General features: G+C 48.1%; 2 protein-coding genes across 2 annotated transcripts; one reads left to right on the forward strand and one right to left on the reverse strand.

Moving 5' to 3' along the window:
• Positions 1-54: 54 nt before the first annotated feature.
• LOC103385556 (glutamate receptor-interacting protein 2-like) lies at positions 55-14,617 on the reverse strand. Its single transcript, XM_025059171.1, has 25 exons — positions 12,714-14,617; positions 12,537-12,633; positions 10,152-10,220; positions 9,856-9,991; positions 9,370-9,515; positions 9,136-9,216; positions 8,975-9,050; positions 8,005-8,150; positions 7,774-7,921; positions 7,482-7,651; positions 6,704-6,835; positions 6,202-6,363; positions 5,842-6,028; positions 5,420-5,438; positions 5,096-5,180; positions 4,836-4,899; positions 4,488-4,633; positions 4,014-4,158; positions 3,764-3,903; positions 3,462-3,620; positions 3,220-3,376; positions 2,541-2,652; positions 1,871-2,083; positions 705-851; positions 55-447 (listed from the first exon to the last, which is right to left on the reverse strand). The coding sequence occupies exons 1-25, from the start codon at positions 12,804-12,806 to the stop codon at positions 244-246; spliced, it is 3,234 nt and encodes a 1,077-aa protein (XP_024914939.1). The 5' UTR covers positions 12,807-14,617; the 3' UTR covers positions 55-243.
• A 45-nt stretch (positions 14,618-14,662) lies between these two features.
• Positions 14,663-17,534, forward strand: ptpdc1b (protein tyrosine phosphatase domain containing 1b; the record flags this gene model as incomplete). Its single annotated transcript, XM_025059172.1, has 8 exons — positions 14,663-14,832; positions 14,917-14,997; positions 15,084-15,202; positions 15,282-15,419; positions 15,494-16,452; positions 16,564-16,749; positions 16,870-16,980; positions 17,129-17,534. Coding segments are annotated over 8 exons (1,896 nt in total), but the record flags the coding sequence as incomplete, so codon positions are not given.
• Between the last annotated feature and the right edge of the window lie 33 nt (positions 17,535-17,567).

Here is a 17,567-nt window from a genome sequence, read left to right on the forward strand (position 1 = left end):
CGAGTGGTGAGGGACGCGGCGGGATGGGCTAGTGGGCGGGGCTGGGCAGTGGTGGGGGGGGCATGTGCATGTGCGTTAGTGACAAATGATGTCCAGGGGAAGTCAGTGTGTGTGAGGGAATGTTGTGTACACTGGACATGAGTGGGGAGGTGTGTGTGTGTGCCCCCTCTTTAGCCCCCCCCCCCACATGAACTCCCTGTGAGTGTGTGTGTGTTTAACAGAGGGCGGCTCCTGTGGTGGTGGTCACACAGCTACGCTCCCATTGGTCGACTGGTGTTGATGGAAACAGTGGAGTGGGTCTGAAGGCTCTTCACCGTCACCTGCCCCCCCGCCGTCAGACGCGGCCCCCGCTGTCCTGCTAACGACCAGGTCCAGACTGTCTCCGGCCTCCGTGAGGAGGGGCACGGCCAGACCGCAGTCCAAGTCCCGGGTTCTCACGCAGTTCACCTGGGGATCAGAACTCATGACATCAGGTCTGACAAACAGCAACATTCAACCACAGTACCAACATGTGCCTCTGGGGGGCAGCAGAGTTCCCACCTTAGACAGATGTTCATATGGAACTGGTACTTTCTTTTAAATACCCCCCACCCGTCCCCCCCCCCACTCCAACAACCAGTTTCTATGACAACCAGTAGTTGATTGAATGGAAATTTAATTTAGTTCAAAATTAAACAACAGGGTCGTGGGTTCAAAGATGGTACCTGGAGGATGCGGTCCAGGGACTTTAACCCAGCCTGGTCAGCGGGGCCGTCAGGACGGATCATGTTGATGAAGACCCCCTTCTCCAGGAGTCCGTCAGACACGCTGAAGCCAAAGTCGTGGTTCTGCAGGTCTTTTCTGACCGATATCTGAGAGAACGCAGGACGAGAGGGGCAGAGGTTCGAGTCCCAGCCATGAACAACACGTTTGAACCAGGTTAAACTGGATCAGTCAGACTGGACCAGGTGAAGAGACTGAACCAGGTGAAGAGACTGGACCAGGTGAAGACTCTCAGTCATTTTTATCTAACACTGTTTTTCTGAACTTTTTATTCCCGTCATTAAAGAATTAAAAAGTGTGAAAATCGTCTCATTGTGGATTTGGAAATGCACTGAGGTCAAAAGGTCAGCATCAACAGTGAGTGACATCACTGCTGCCCCCCCCCCCCCTCTCAGACAGTACCAGCACATTTTCCCCTCCATCAAACCCAGCTGGACAGCTGCAGCGCTGACTGTTCTGACTAATGACTGTGTTCAAGTCCCGACCGGTCCAAACCCGGTCTAGTTAGAGACTAAGCAGGAACCGGGGGTGAAGTGGACCATAACAGACCCACTCCCTCAGGACGCCCTGTTTGTACTTGGTTTATCAAACCATTACTGCAGATGAGTGATTCATCCTAAACATAAGGGTCGGGGTCAGGACTTGGTTCACAGTGAAACAATTCAGCTGTGAATGTTGGGTAGTTGAGGAGGGTGGGGCCTGGGGGCATTAAGATGTTTGTACATTTTGTACTTAAACTCTGTAGAGAGTAGAGAGAGAGTAGAGTAGGGCTTTATTCATCCCCCTTGGTGGAAACATACTAACATACTGTGAAGTCATTTGTAGTACAAGTACTACAAGTACAATGGTACAAGTATATCCAAGGCTAAGCTAAGCTAAAACGGTATTTTGATTAAAGTATATCCAAGGCTAAGCTAAGCTAACAGCCCCCACCCTGGTGTCTTCTTTGGTCTCTACTGGCAGATATAAATCTGGTGAGTTGCATCACCGCCACCTACTGGTTGTATCAGTGGAATGCATTTCCCCTAGAGGACACTCTGATCACTGCAGTTAAAATAAAGAACAAAAACGTTCTTAATTTTTTTTCCTGTTCTGAATCTCACAGTACCTTGTGCAGAGTGAGGGCTGAAGTGGTCCGCGCCCTGGTGGTTGACCCTTTGACCTTGGCTGGTGGGTCTCTGTTCAACAAGTTCAGGTTGTTTTCAGTCTGGGACTGGTCTTCTTCTGTTTTTATGGCACTGGTTTCTGGCTCCAACCAGGAGTCGTCACTGGTCCTCGTCTCCTCCAGGTACAGACTCAGACAACTTCCTGTCATGGACGCCTGGAAAACAAAGATGGCCGATCAGAGGCACGACAGACCCGCGTGTCCAGTGAACATCACCATTGATCTGCTCTGGTTAAACTGGTCTGGTTGACCTGGTTAACTGTCAACATATGAAACAACAACAGAAGAAGAAGAAGAAGAAACAGGAAGTGGAAAGAGTTCCACTGGAGAACACTGTTGGTGTCTGTGGAACCAGTTCTTCCCACGTTCTGTTCCAACACCTGAACGTCTCTCAGCCTACGTAGGGACCTGACAACCAACGTTTTTAGGAGCATACTGCCACCTACTGGATTAGAGTGTGTAGTGTCATGGTATGACCAGTGATTTTTTGAGATAACTCAATCAACTCCACGACTCCAGTCGATAACAATCGTCACACATACGTATTGATTTTTGAATAATTCCCAATGTATCCCTACTGAAGACACTCGGAGGTCAAAAGGTCAGGACCTACCTCCAGTTCCCGGAGAATCTGGGACTGACCGCAGGTCTCCAGGTCCTGCAGAGCTAGAGACCAGAAGTCGTTGTCCTGTGTCAGGGGTCGACGGCAGCGGGGGCTGATGAATCTACGACAACGAAGAACTCCAACATGAGGCTGGGGGCCACTAGTCCATACTAAGGCAGCATAGGGGGGTGACAGGGGTGAGGGAGGGGGGGCAGTTGTTGAAGAGTCCCATTAAAAACCCTCAGGGCCACAGTGGAGGTTTACTGGACTATGATTGGTGGAACTGGACCAAGACTGACCAGATTCTCCCCCAGGTGAGAAAGAAGAGCAAGTGAGTCAACAGTTAACGGTGGAAAAAGGTCAAAGGTCAGATGTGATGAGTCTTTTTGTGGACAAGTGATGAGAAAAACAGATGAATCAGAATGAAACACCAGAACAGGTGTGGCCAGTTAGTAGTACTGCAGGTGTGAGAACCTGAGGAGAAAGAAGAGTTTGGACAACGACGACAGACAGAGTGAAGTGAAGGTACAGACAGGAAAAATCACTGTACAGTTTTAATCAAAGTTCATGAGAAAATGGACTAAAAATATTTAGTGTCTCAATTAATCTTTTTTTCTCAGTGCAGTGGGGGTTGGGGATGATTTTCTTCTTCTCTACTCAGACTGGACAGGAAGTGGACAGGTCTTACCCAGGGACGGCGTCAGCCTCGTCCTCAGACAACCTGCTGTCAAACAGCGGTGTGCGTTCTGAACCTGCAGAGGGCGCCCTGGTCTGGTTCCTGGGTCTGGAGCGTTTCCAGTCGTTGGGGTCCAGCAGCGTGTCAGAGACATTCTGGAAATCACTTCCTGTCAAAACATTCGTCTCGTTACTTGTTGAAAGAACGTGTCGGAGAACCCGCCGTAGGCAGCCCCGCCCTCTGACGGACTCTACCTCGGTGACCGTAGCCGGCGTCAAACCCTAAACTGTCCCAGGAACTCATGGCCGAGTCTGTGCTGGGACCAGTGGCAGAGTAGAGCTCCGAGTGTTTCCTGTTCCTGTTGAAGTCCGTCAGCTCGTCCTCGGTGTCACTCAGGAACCCGCCTCCACGGTCTGAGGGAAAAACAGGGGAAAAAAATAAAAAAAATCACCTGATGAACGTCAAACAGTCAGACAATAATTTAGTCATTTAAGGCAAAAAAATCCCCTGTTGGAAAATTAATTAAGAAGTAAAAAAAAAATGAAAGTAAACTGACGCTCCACTTGTTTCTTGATCTTCAGGGTGACGCTCTCTCCTGCCATCTGCAGGTGGTGGATGGCTTTGCTCAGTGGCTTCCCCTTCAAACTGACTCCGTTGATGGCCAGCACTCGGTCTCCGACATGGATGGCCCCGGTCCTGAGGGGGCAGGGTTTAACGTAAGAACATTAGTGACATCATCATCATCTTCTTCTCCTCCAACCGTGGGACCACCAGCCCCTGACCTCTGACCCCTGACATCCTCTCACCTCTCAGCCAGGCCTTTCCTGGTGAGGCCGGAGATGACGATGGGGTCGAAGGGTTCCTCGGTTCCAGAGATGGTGATTCCCAGCGGTCCGTTGTACCTCTTCAACTCCACGGTGTAGATGATGGAGTCGCTCATCTCCAGCTCGTCTACCACAGGTGAGGAAACATCAGGACCAAACACTGGACTCAGAGTCCAGACTAGAGACACTGTCACAGAACTACGTCAGATTTATGTTTAACAATAATTGGTTGGTCAAAAACACTGTCGTTGAATATAGTTTGATTTTTGATCTTTAATTATCAGCAACTATAATATGGTTAAAGTTAAGATCTTTGTTGTTGTTGGGGGGGTGGGGTGTTGTCAAGGGGGGGTTGGAGGTGTACAGCACTGCTGTTCCTCAGGTGACCTGGTCTAAATGTTCCTTATTTTCCCTCCTGACGTGCTGTGCTGTGGAGACCAGACTGAGCTGCAGTACCGATGTTGTCCTCGTCCTTCTGGATCCTCAGTTTGACCATGTCCTCCGCCTGCTGCAGGACGTGCACGGCGTCCTCCACGGTGCTGTTCTCCAGACGCAGGTTGTCGATGGCCAGCAGCCGGTCTCCAGGTTCCAGAGTACCGGTTCTACACGACACAAGAGCGGATCACAGACATTAACCCGGATCTGGAGGTCTGGACCCTGACTCACCGGGAGAATCCTATTAGACCGGGCTCTAAATGGAACCGACTGGACGGGAGGTGAGCAGGAGGTGAACAGGAAGTGACATCACCTCAAGTGTTCAGATAAACAGTTCTGGTGAAGTTCCTATGAGTGACAGGTACCGACCTGTGAGCTGTACTTCCTTTTCTGATGTCAGAAATAATGAGCGGCGTCCCAGGTTTTTTACTGGCTGTTGAAACAGAAGGTAAAAAAAGTTCATCCATTTTTAAATCTATAAGAAATTCATTCATGAACTTTTTTTTTTGTTGTTGTTATTTTTCAACAGAAACTCATTCATATTAAATACCAATGAAATCTGATCAGATGGAGTTGACTAAACACGAACAACACTGCCCCCTGCTGTACACTGTCACCCAGACACTCACCACTGATGGTGATCCCCAGCTCCACGTCTCTCCTCTTGGGCAGTTTGACGTAGAAGGTTCCGCTGCTGGGAACCACGGACTCTACAGTCAGTGACAGTTAGGATGAGGTTCAACGACAACAACAGCAACAACAACGACAACAACAACGGCAACAACAACTCTCTGTGATCACATACAAGTTTGGTTTAAAATTAAGGTTAGATTAAAAACTTTTTTTTTTAAATATCTGAATCTAAATATCCCACAGGTAGACTATTCATTAACTCATTAACTCATCAACTCATCCAACCATGAACTGATTCTGAGGTGGACAGGTGTTTGTCAGTCCGTCAGCAGACCACACCTGGAGGGGGGGGGTTAGTGGAAGTGTTAATGTAGGTCTATAGTTGAAGGTCGGTCCTGTTGTAGACTGGACTGAGACGCCCAGCCCGCCCAGCCCCCCCCCCCGGCCCCCCACAACCCCCATGATTTTAAATAGTAAAACAAAAAAAACATAAAATACATCAACTCTATAATTAACCATCAGAACCACCAGGCCCGTCAGAACCATCAGGCCCGTCAGAACCATCAGAACCATCAGGCCCGTCAGAACCATCAGAACCATCAGGCCCGTCAGAACCATCAGAACCATCAGGCCCGTCAGAACCATCAGAACCATCAGGCCCGTCAGAACCATCAGGCTCATCACCCTGTGGTTCTGTGTTCCACAGCAGGATGACTGTCGTGTGTCCTCTGGTCACTGTTACCTCTCAGCTGGACTGTCAGGCTCGATGAAGTGGACGACCGGGGGGGCAGACAGAGCCTCTGTGGCGAACACCCCCCCCTGCAGCTGGAGTCCAAACCCTGTGAGTGGATCCCCCCGCAGGAAGACCTCACTGGTTTCTACATGAAAGACCTGACCACCTGGTCCAACGGACCTGGAGGACAGAGACACTGAGGACGAAGAAGAAGAAGACGAAGGAGACGAAGAAAACGAAGAAGACGAAGAAGAAGAAGACAAAGATAAAGAAGAAGAAGACGAGGACAGTTACAGATTATTTTCTTGGTCCATAATTTTAATCCAACTTTTTTTTTTCTTCTTCATTAACAACAAATGTTTGTCCTACGTGAGCTCTTGTGGTCCTTCCTCCTGTTTCTCCTCCTCCCCGTGGAGCCGCGGGGGCTGCTGGGAGTCGTGGGTGGGATGGGACAAGGTAAGGTGTTACTGCCCTGGCTGCTGAAACCAGAAGTGACTGTGGAGGAAGGAGAGAAGCCGCCACTGACCACAGCTGTGAGCAGAGGACAGGATGGAGAACAAGTGACGTCACGTGACTTCACGGTCATGACCGTCAACACTCATTAAAATGAATTAATTTTGACAACTTTAAACGGAAGTTTAGTTTTTTACTGCGTTTCATTTTCTTTTCTAACCAGCAGGTGGTGCTAAGTACACAGTAAACAGTTGCATTGGTTCAAATCCATCGAATCCAACTGAAATACGGTAAACATTTAGACTAGTTAACGATCGATTACTAAATATAAGAAACGTTCACCGTTCACTGTATTTAGCCAGTTAGCCTGTTAGCTGTTAGCAGCAGAGCTACAGTGTTGTCCCGGGTCGTAACTTACTCCTGTGATCCGGCTGACTGTGGAGGTGACAGGGGCTGCTCCTCGTCCTGCCGTGGCTGACATGAGGGAGCTGACAGTGGGGGGCGCTGCTGCTCTGGTCCCACTGAGGATGACTGATCTTCTGCACTTTGACTGCAGCGGACAAAGAAAAGACAAACATAAAAAACAAACTCCTTTGGAGGTCGTCACGTCAGTAACATGTCAGTAACATGTCAGTAACATGTCAGTGACTGGAGAATCACAGGACGGAGAAACAGTGGAATTTAACGTTTTTACCAAAATAACTTTTTTATTTTCTATAAAGTTTCTAAAAGTGTTACAGCGTCAAACTAAAGAAAACTAAAGTCTTACTTTTCCTGAGGAGTTTCCTGAAGGCTGAGTGAACACTGAGGAGCATTTTGACTATTTCATTTTCAAACAAATCCAAAGGTGAGAACAGTCAGAGTGAGTTAACCAGCAGCTGCAGGAGCTGAGACCTGATTGGACACAGCTGTGTGTGTGTGTGTGATTAGAGCTGACGTGAGGAGTGTGTGTCTGTGTCCGGTCCCAGAGTCAGAGTGACACCCATGAAAAATAAAAAAAATATAAATATACATAAATATAAATAAATCTAGAAGATAAATATATTAAACAGCTTGGTAAAAGGAAGTCTGTCGCCCTCCAGTGGCATCAACTCAAACTACAGTCCACCCACTACCATACAGATACAAGAGTGATTGAAACCGGTCTTCACTGTGAGATGAACAACTGTGTTTGTCACGTGATCATTACTGCACACCTGTGTCCTGTGGCCGGACAGGAAGTCTGCTCTGATTGGCCGGGAGGACTTCCAGTTTGACAGTGTCAGGAGTGTTGGCCAACAGCTGCGTGGCCTCCATCAGTGAGCAGTGGTCGGTGCTGGTCCCATTGATGGACAGAAGGACGTCTCCAGGTCGCAGCGCTCCACACCTGGGACAGAGAGACCATCAGTCACACAGCAGAGGGACACGTGGGGACAGATTAGTTAGTTAGATTAGTTAGTTAGTTGGTTAGATAAACAAAGTGTTGATGTGATAAAAACCCAGTTTCACCTGTCGACCACACTCGCTGTCTTTATCTTGTCGATGATAACGACCTGTTTCCCTCTGTACGTTGTTGTTGTGAGGCTGATGCCCAGACTGGCAGAGGAGCCTCTGACTATCTCCACCAGCAGGGGGCCTGAGGCCTGTTGGACTGACTCTAAAGCAGACAGACAGACAGATGGAAGATTTGAAACCAACAGCCTCAGGACAGCGGCTAACACGTTAGCTTCAGTAGCTCACCGTGGACAGAGACGTCATATTCAATCAGGAACAGCGCCTCCTGGCTGCTCTGCATCAGCACGGTCAGGGCGTCTGCATGCTTCTCTCTGTGTAACGGCATCCCGTCGATGCTCAACACGCGGTCACCAGCCCTCAACGTGCCCTCTCTGAGGACACAGAAAAGAAACATTAAATATTTACAGAAAGATAATCGGTGACCGTGAAAGTCTGCGATGGTTAAAGATTTCTGCTCCACCGTTTCACGTCACGCACGTTTATCAAGAGGAGAAAATAATACGCTAGCCTCGGGATGTCCTTAAAATACACCGCACTCGACACAGAGACGATGTCACGCTTCAGGGAGCGTGAATAAATATACATAAATATTCACAGGAAAAACAATCCTACTGTATACTAGTACTATATACCAGCGTGTACTACTACTACTACACCACCAGGAGCTGACCTTTATCAAGCCTTGCAGTAAAAAACACACATTTAATTGGTCATGTAGTAAATACTTGACCTTTCATTACTGTATATGCAGTAAAGTACAGTTATAAAACTGGGTAAAATAACCCAGAGAGGGACAGTGAGGGAGACAGCGCCACAGTGTGGCGGGGCCACTAAGGTGTAGGGGAAGGATTATATATATATTTTTTAAATTTAATTTTATTAAACACTAAAAGTTTGTGACAAACTCTGCAGCTGCTTCAGCATCAGAGCTCGTGGCTTCCCCATGACGTACCACCGAGTGGACGCCAGCCCTGGGTTGAGCCACTGGTAACTAGATATTTCCTCGTATCAGGAGGAAAATCTTGAAGTAGTTGCAGACTAGTAATATGAATACTGGTACTTGGGGAGGCTGGTATCACAGTACTGTGGTACATGGTACTGTCACCTGGTTCGTCACATGGTCTCTGGCCTGAACACCAACACATCAGTACTTTAAACAGTTCCAGACTATTTTTGACCAAAAAGACTCCGTCACCTGTCAGCTGGTCCTCCGGGTCGGACGTAGGTCACCACCAGAGGGCGAGATCTGCGCCAGTCTTCATGAAATCCTCCTGGAGAACGAAGCAGATGAAAATGTTTTGGTTTTTTTTAAAGTGTGTGTTTTCTGTTTCTGCGTCAACACTTCCTGTCACCGACCTCTCATCACGAAGCCAAAACTGTTGCCCTCCTTATGTAAACACACCTCCATGGTTTTGGTTCTGGTCCCTGGACTTTGGCCTTGGAGCAGAGACAGACACAGTGACCTTATGTTGAATCACCAACAGAGCAGAAGAGTTTCCTGTGGTTGACTGGAGCTCAACCACAGGTTTGGATCTAGAACCTTCTGGGTCAGGGGTTCATCTTTAACCGTGACACAGACGACACACCCACCGCTCTGTGGTAGTTCGTACTCCACCTCCAGCACCACCCGCTCCCCGATGTTCTTCAGCAGTCGGATGATCTCATCGTGACGGAGCTTGGACAGATTGATGCCATTGACAGATCGGATGTAGTCGCCAACGTTCAGCTGGTCACTCCTGTGGACGGACGACAGGGGTGTGAATACATCCAACCGTCCATCCAACCATCCATCCATTCATCTCTTTCATTTAAACATCCAACCAATCAGTGTGAAGATAGTTCCCTTTCATTCAAACATCCAACCAATCAGTGTGAAGATAATTATTAGAGGAAACATTTTGAACAATAAAGTTAAAATATCACCACATTTGTCAAAACTACTGTGCAAAAATAAGTTTGTGTTTTTAACATCAGAGACCAACAACCCTTAAACCTGTTGGTGGCGCTGTTGATGTGTAGCCCTGGTGAAGCTAACAGCTGCAGACACTGGTGTGTCAGGTGTGTCAGGAGTCTGACCTGGCAGCCAGTCCTCCGGGCCTCAGGTTGAGAACCCTGGGCCTGGCGTCTTTGTCCGAGCCTCCAGAGATGGTGAGGCCCAGGCCGCTGCCTTCTCTTTTCATCAGCTCCACGGTGGTCACTCCGCGACACTCCTCTGGAGACACAGACCCAGAGTCAGCGCTAACGTCTGAGTGACATCATCAGAGTGACAGTGATGACGGCTAACTGTTAGCATTCGACTGGTGCTAATGTTAACACGGGAGACAAAACCCAGAGGAGACATCCAGGTCAACGCGGTACCAGTCCCATCGTACCTGGAAGACTGGACTTCCTGGACTCGGCTGCTCCGGACTCCTTGGGCCCCTTGGAGTACGGCCCTTCATCTGAGGACACAGCAGGAAGGAGCGCGTCATGACACATGACCGACTGTGTCGACCAATGAAAACACATCATCATCACGAGGAAATACAGGACTTTAACATTTACGACGATGAAAGAAAAAAAATCCAGTCCAGTGGCCGTAGGACCAACACACACACACACACGCTCACACACACACGCTCCCCCCCCCTCGCTCCCCCCCACGGCGTCCACTCCGACTCCCGAGGCCGTGACAGCGCAGCAGCTGTCATCACAGTCAAAAGGCAACATTTGCTGTGGGTTAGACTCCACGCTGCACGTGACTGGATGCCAGCACTCCCCTCCCCCTCCCTCACCCACCCTCACCCCCGCAGGTTCTCTTGACGACTTCACCCTGATGGCTGCTGTTCAGAGCCACATGGTACTGGTTGGTACTGGTTGGTGACCAGTGGATTATTCACGGATGTCGTAGGAAATGAAGCGTTTGTTGAAGGAGCTGAAACGATCGGCTCTGACTTCACACTGATACGTGTCGGGTTAATTAGGTCCGCCGCGTGCCGTCGCTCAGACGTCCAATCAGAATGTAGGTTAATTTGGGGCCGGAGCTGGAGATGAGAATGAACTCATAATTCTATTTTCAGATCCAAACTCTGGGCCTGTCACACTCTGTTAATGTTGCTGAAGCTGCTGCAAATGCACAACAAACTGAGGGAGGGAGGGGGGAGAAAGGGGGGAGACAGGAGGGGGGAGGTCTGAGAGCTGGTGGTCAACACTCTGACACTACAAGAATATTTACCAAAGAATGTGAGGACGTACACAAACAGCTCAAAATATCTGGAATCAAAATCTTCGTCCTGTAACTCAGGGTTTTGACCCTTGACCTTGTGCCCCCCCATCCCCGCAGACCAACACCTGGGTCATCGTGATCATCATGTGGTCATCTTACCACCGCCGTTCTTGGCGTCCTTCCTCAGACCACACAACATGGTGGAAACAGACTCGTCTCCTGACGATCTTCACTGTCAGAGGGGGCGACACGGCTCCGACCTTTGACCCCTGTAGAGGACCTGCGAGGAGGCGACTCTACCTCTCTGATGTCAAGTCTTGAAGTTTGTTTTTTTTCTTGGTCCAAATCCCAGTAGAATGTTCTGGAGGCGACCTCTGACCTCAGATCTTCTCTTCACTCTTTAAAAACATTTCATCTGTGTGTGGATAAAAACCAGAGCCAGGACAGAAACGCTTCCAGTTCCTCTCTGGTCATCGTACTGTGCAGCTGTTCTCAACCACACGTCCTTTTTCCAGAAGATCACACCCCCCCTCACCCTCCCCCTCCCCTACACATGAGCTCACACATAATTCTCCTCTCTCTAATACAGAGCAGTGAGTACTCTCTCTCTCTCTCTCTCTGCACATGCGTGAACGTCTGTGAAAAGTGAATTGACTTGGTTTTTCCTTTTTTTGTCTGATGATATTTCTTCTTATCTCCAGTCTTTTTGCTACTGTTTGGAGTTTTTCAGGTGAAGTTTTTACAATAAATAAATAATAGTTTCCTGCCCCTGAATCAGCCCGTTAACCCCTGCACCACGCTGGACACACCAGCCTGGCTACAGGTCCTGAAATACCCTGTAGGGGGAGCACCTGAGCCTGATCACAGAGCATTAAGGTTATGGAGAAAACGTCAGAATTAAAAAAGCTGACTTGGTGCCATCTGCTGGACAGAAAGATGTTTCCGTTACCGTTGTTCAGTTCAGAGGTAAAACCATGACTGATGTCTGCCAGCAGAGGGCAGAAGATGAAGTCAGGCTGGACCAGGGCCGGAGCTGAGAGGTTTATAAATCCCTGTGAAGATGATTTCCTCCGAGACTTTCGTCCTAAACAAGTTATTTTCTTTCACTGACACAGAGGTCAGACTTCAGAGGAAAAAAACATTGACAACAGGAAGTAGAAGCTGACTGTGAAGCAATGTGCTGACATGGCCACTAGGTGGATCGGACCTTTCATCAGGTTTGAATCTCTGTTAGGATCAGCTCTGGACGACAGAACAAACTGCTGTAGATGATGTAGAACAGCAGTGATTGGTCAGAACTAGGGCTGTGAGTGGGCAGGAATCTGGAGATACGATACAGGGGCAACAACACGATATATTGAGATACTATAGTCACGACGATATATTGAGGGAAGAAAAGAAAAAGCAAATGAACCAGGAATATTGGACTGAGAATTGGTGATAAATGACATGAATCTCTGATGGAGGAGGAGATCAGGATGTTTCAGTGTTTGGATATTTTCTTACAGCTTTAGTCAAAATAAATAAAAACTAAATGATTTGTTCTTCTTACCCCTCCCTCTGATGACTCCCAGGCGACACCTCAGTGAGAAGGAGAACATCCTCCTCCTGGTCCCAGACGAACGGCCGTTCTTCCTCAGATCTCCCGTCTGAGGGTGGATGAAGGAAAACTGCATGAGGGTGGGGGAGTGTGGGGGCGAAGTCTTCGTGAACATCACCGACCAGACACCTTCATGAAGACGTTCTCCGTCCTCTCTGTGACCCTGGGTGTCTCAGACGCTCCAGTCTGTTCTCCTTGGACCCTGGACCAGGTCCAGTCCATCACACGGACAGATGCGGGTTTTTAAGAAGACGCTCCTCTCCTCCTCCAATCACTGACTGGCTGGAGATGTGGTGTTTGCTGCTCTGCTGTCATGAACAGATGGTCCAGAGCTCAGGGCTGTGGGACGCCGACCGCCAGCCAGAGCCAATGGAAACTTTCCCTGCAGGAAGTCACAGCTCAACACAACAACAACAACAACAATACAGTATATTGTACTCTTTACACGCTCTACTTCAAACTGCTAAATTTACTGGTTATTACTGTTGAAAAATTTAATTTTTTTCAGTGCAATATTCTTGTCTTATTACTATAAGATTGACAAAAATATTGCACTGAAAAAATGGAATTTGATTTAATTTATTTAATTGCACTGAAAAAAATTATTGGTCAATATTTTCAAGTATTTTTGGTTAAAAAAAAATTTGTGAAGCACAGTTAAAATCAGGGGCAACAATTTGAGGTCAATTTGAATTTAATCCCAGTTAGAATATTACTACTTTACTACTCCTAGTTACTCCTACATATACAGTTACTTAGATTACTGTAGTTACTGACGTTCCAGAGAAGACAGTGATGATGGAGCCGTGTTATTGGCTGTAGCTGGGGAGTGGGTGTTGCACCTCATGCCTGTGTGGTAATAGGATTAGTAGTCTAATCCAGGAGGAGTCAGGATTAGATCTGCTCTTCCCCCACAGCACAGAGAAGATTCACGTTCCACAAATCACAGAAAGAATCTGGGCCTCGGCCAATCACGGTTGGTTTTCTACATTTACACTTCATGTGTTCATGTTTTGGGTTTTTGGTTTTTATCTGCTGACGTTTCCTGGAGGAAACTCTTCAGCCGACACTCGGACATGCCTCCGTCTGGATGAACGGAGATAATCTGTGACAAATCAAATCACGTTAGGCCACGGGATCTTTGAGCTGCAGAGAGAACGACGACGACGTCAGGGCTGGAACCATGAGATGTGAGAAGCTGGAACCTTCAGGCCTGGATCAGTCATGTGGTACGACGGCAGATTCTAGAGAAATGTTCCACAACCAACAGGTAAATATGTGAAATGACCTTTCACCTCCCTAACCCTAACCCACAGAACAGTCTAGGTCCTAAACAACGACAGTGGTTTTACCTGAACACATCTTGTTGTTCTGCTGTGTTTGTAGTTTAACATCTAATCTGACTTTCATCCTGGATTAAAATTATATTTTAGTCTGAAACTAATCTGCACAAATGATTTTACTAACATTACAGATTATATTAAATCTGTGTGTGTGTGTGTCCAGGCTCTGCGATAACAGAGGCTGAATGACACCATGGCATACCAAGCAAAAACACCAGGGGGCGCTCTGATGGACTTCTGTAAGTCCAGATCAATATATTTAAAATGAACCGGTCTTGATTTATTTTCAGACTAATGTCGTCACGGAGGATTTACTGAGCCTGGAAGATTAAACACCTCTCAGAGTCACTCACCGCTGACGGAGTTACAGATCTGACCTTTTATCATTAGAAAATATATGAAAAAGAAAATGATATTCCTGCTCAAACTACTGCTATTAGACTACACTTAAAAGTACTGTCGACCTGGATAAACTGCAGTATTTAAATCTAACAACAGTCCTGGTACAGAGACCAGAGCTAACGTTAGCTACAACAGTCCTGGTACAGACACCAGAGCTAACGTTAGCTACAACAGTCCTGGTACAGAGACCAGAGCTAACGTTAGCTACAACAGTTCTGAAAATTTGAAAATATTGACTTTGCTGTTAATTACTTTAACGTGATCAACACTGTGATTCAGTGATTAATTAATTATAATTGAATGTTGCCCCCCCCTCACCCCACCCCCCTATGACCAGTCACAGCCCCCAGAGCAAACTACACACTGGTGGGGGAGGCCATCAGGTTCATGATCCCATCCCACATGCAGTGCTCCGTGGGCTGTGGAGGTCGGTCCTGCAAGTACGACAGCCCCATCTACTGGAGAGACGACCAACAGGCTATAAAAGGCCTCTACTCCTCCTGGTACACGCTTGTTTGACTGTACTGCAGTATTTGTATTTGTATTTCTCCAGTTTTCTCTCTGAGCTGCACTTCCTTCTGCCCCAGGGTAACGGATCATCTCCTGGCTTCATCCAGACCCTCCACACAGATCATTGACAGATACAATATTATTGATCAATTTAAAAGGTACAGCAGAACCTCAGCAGCACGTGGAGTATTAGCGCCACCTTTGGAGATCAAACGTAACGTTTCTCTTTCTCCTTTGTGTCAAGGAATGGTATTAAAACAGTGATCAACCTGCAGATTCCTGGAGAACACGCCGACTGTGGGAGCGGTCTGGAGCCGGAGAGCGGGTTCTCCTACTGCCCCGAGGTCTTCATGGAGAACGACAGTGAGTGTCTGTGAAGGTTCACCCTCCCACTGCTGCAGGAGTGGAGCTGCTCTGACCAAACACCTCTGACTTTCCTCAGTCTATTTCTACAACTTTGGGATGAGTGACTACGGCGTGGCTAACCTCAGCACGGTGCTGGACATGGTGAAGGTCGTGGCCTTCGCACTCCAGGAGGGAAAAATAGCCGTTCACTGTCACGCCGGTCTGGGTCGAACAGGTAACTGTTGGTTCTCCGTCTGCTGTGGAAGACAAGTTTCTCCCCCCTCTCACTCCCCTCTACCCCCCATGTAGGTGTGCTGTTAGCATGTTTCCTAGTCTATGCTACCAAGATGACGGCCAACCAGGCCATTCTGTTCGTGCGTGCCAGAAGACCTGGTTCTATCCAGACCAGAGGTCAGCTTTGCTGCGTCCGTGACTTTGTCCGGTTCCTCACGCCCTTGAGGAGCGTTTTCTCCTGCGCCGATCCTCGGTCCGACCCAGTGACTCTGGCCCAGTACCTGAACCGTCAGAGACTCATGCTGCACGGCACTGAAAGGAAGGAGCTGCGACACCTCCCTAAGATCGTCCAGCTGGTGTGCAGGCTACTGAGGGACATCGCGGAGAATCGACAGGTCATAGAGGAGGACGTCCTGGAGGCGCCGGACGTCCACGACATAGAGATGACTTTGAGTATCGTGGAAAAACTTGGACCTGAAACGTTTGCAAAAAAGCCCCACCTCCCAGGTATGCCCACCTTACCAAGACATTTCAACGAGCCGCCCATCTTCTACCATCACAAGAGCCTGAGCTACAGCGAGACTGACCTGCGACGACTGGGCTCCGAGCTCAACCTCCTGACCCAACCTCTCGGATCGCTGTCCCAGAGTAACGCCGACGTGTCTGTCGTCCAGGGTCAAGGTTGGACTGGTAACGTGTCGGACGTCTCACAGAACTCCACGGGGTCGCTGTGGCAACATAAAAACGATGGCTCCACTCTGCTGAAGACCACCAGGCCCAAACCCATCCAGCGCAGTGAGTCTGTGGGGAACCACAAACTGATGAAGAAAGGCGGCCTGTGGTCCAGGTCGGAGTGTGAGCTGACGAGGACCGGGTGTGGGGCTGAAGCAGAGGAGCAGTCGGAGGTGCCCTTCATCACCCTGCAGTCGGAGCTGTCGCTGGAGAACAGGAGGCTGCTGGTGGCTCAAGCCCTGGCACTGGACCTGTTCCTCGACGGAGAAGAAAAGCATAAAAACAAACTCTCGGTGTGGAAGGTGAGTCGGTCCGACCACAAACATCCACAACATCAGCTGTGATTAACAGTCAGTAAAAACCAACACCTCTGGTTCCATTAATGCAGCTCCAGTCTGCGTTCTTGTGCCCAGGCTGAGCTGAACCGTGGAGGAGCGTGGGAAACTCTGTGTACGGAGCAGGACCCCTTCATCCTGACTGGACTCATGTGGGCCTGGCTGGAGCAGCTGAAAGAACCAGTGATCTCCATGCAGGAGGCCAAAGCCCTGAACTCCGACACCCGCAGCGACGTGCAGACTGTGCTCGACACGCTTGACCACGTCAGCAGAGTTTTTGTGACCATTCTAGTTTGAAACCAAAGTAAATCTGCGATGACTCCGTCTGGAACACAAACCCAAAGATTTGATTTGACCTTTACTCTTCGTGTCACATCTTTCCAGGCTCATAAACAGACCCTGGCCTGTGTCCTGGACTGCATGGCTCACATGCTGGAGATACCAGAGGAGGTGGAGGCTGCTTTCCTGAGGAGAACCATCAAGGCTTTCACCTGGGTAAAATAAAAAAACAGCATGATGAAAAATGATTTTAATATTCTGACCTCCAAAAAACAGCAACAGATCTTATTTTATATATTCATACATAAAGATTTTATTATCTGAAAAATGATTTTAATATTCTGACCTCAATATCCTTCAACAGATGGACTTTAACTCCGTGGAGACTAAAGCCGTTCACGAGTCGATGACAGCCGTTCTGAGGAGTGTCCTGGGGGACATGAGGTCTCAGGTTACAGATGAGACACATTTGTCTCCACTGCTGTCCACCCAATAGTCTTCAATATGTTAATGGTGCCTTTTGACTCATTTATTATTAATTATTAAATTGTCAACGTGCAGAGTGTGTGTATGAATAAATGACCAACTCTTTGTCCAGTGTTGTAGCATAAACTCTAGAATGTAACCAGGGTGAAGTGACTTTAAAAGACAACACGACAGTTTTAACAACACACTGATGTTATCACAATGATAAAACATTTAACACAAGAACTGCATCCAGTACCTGCCAATGTCACGACAACTGATCATTTCATACTATATATATATATATATATATAGTTTTAAGATAATGACCTTTTGTT

This window comes from Cynoglossus semilaevis, chromosome 10 (assembly GCF_000523025.1).
Source record: "Cynoglossus semilaevis isolate Cse_v1.0 chromosome 10, Cse_v1.0, whole genome shotgun sequence".
NCBI lineage: Eukaryota > Metazoa > Chordata > Actinopteri > Pleuronectiformes > Cynoglossidae > Cynoglossus > Cynoglossus semilaevis.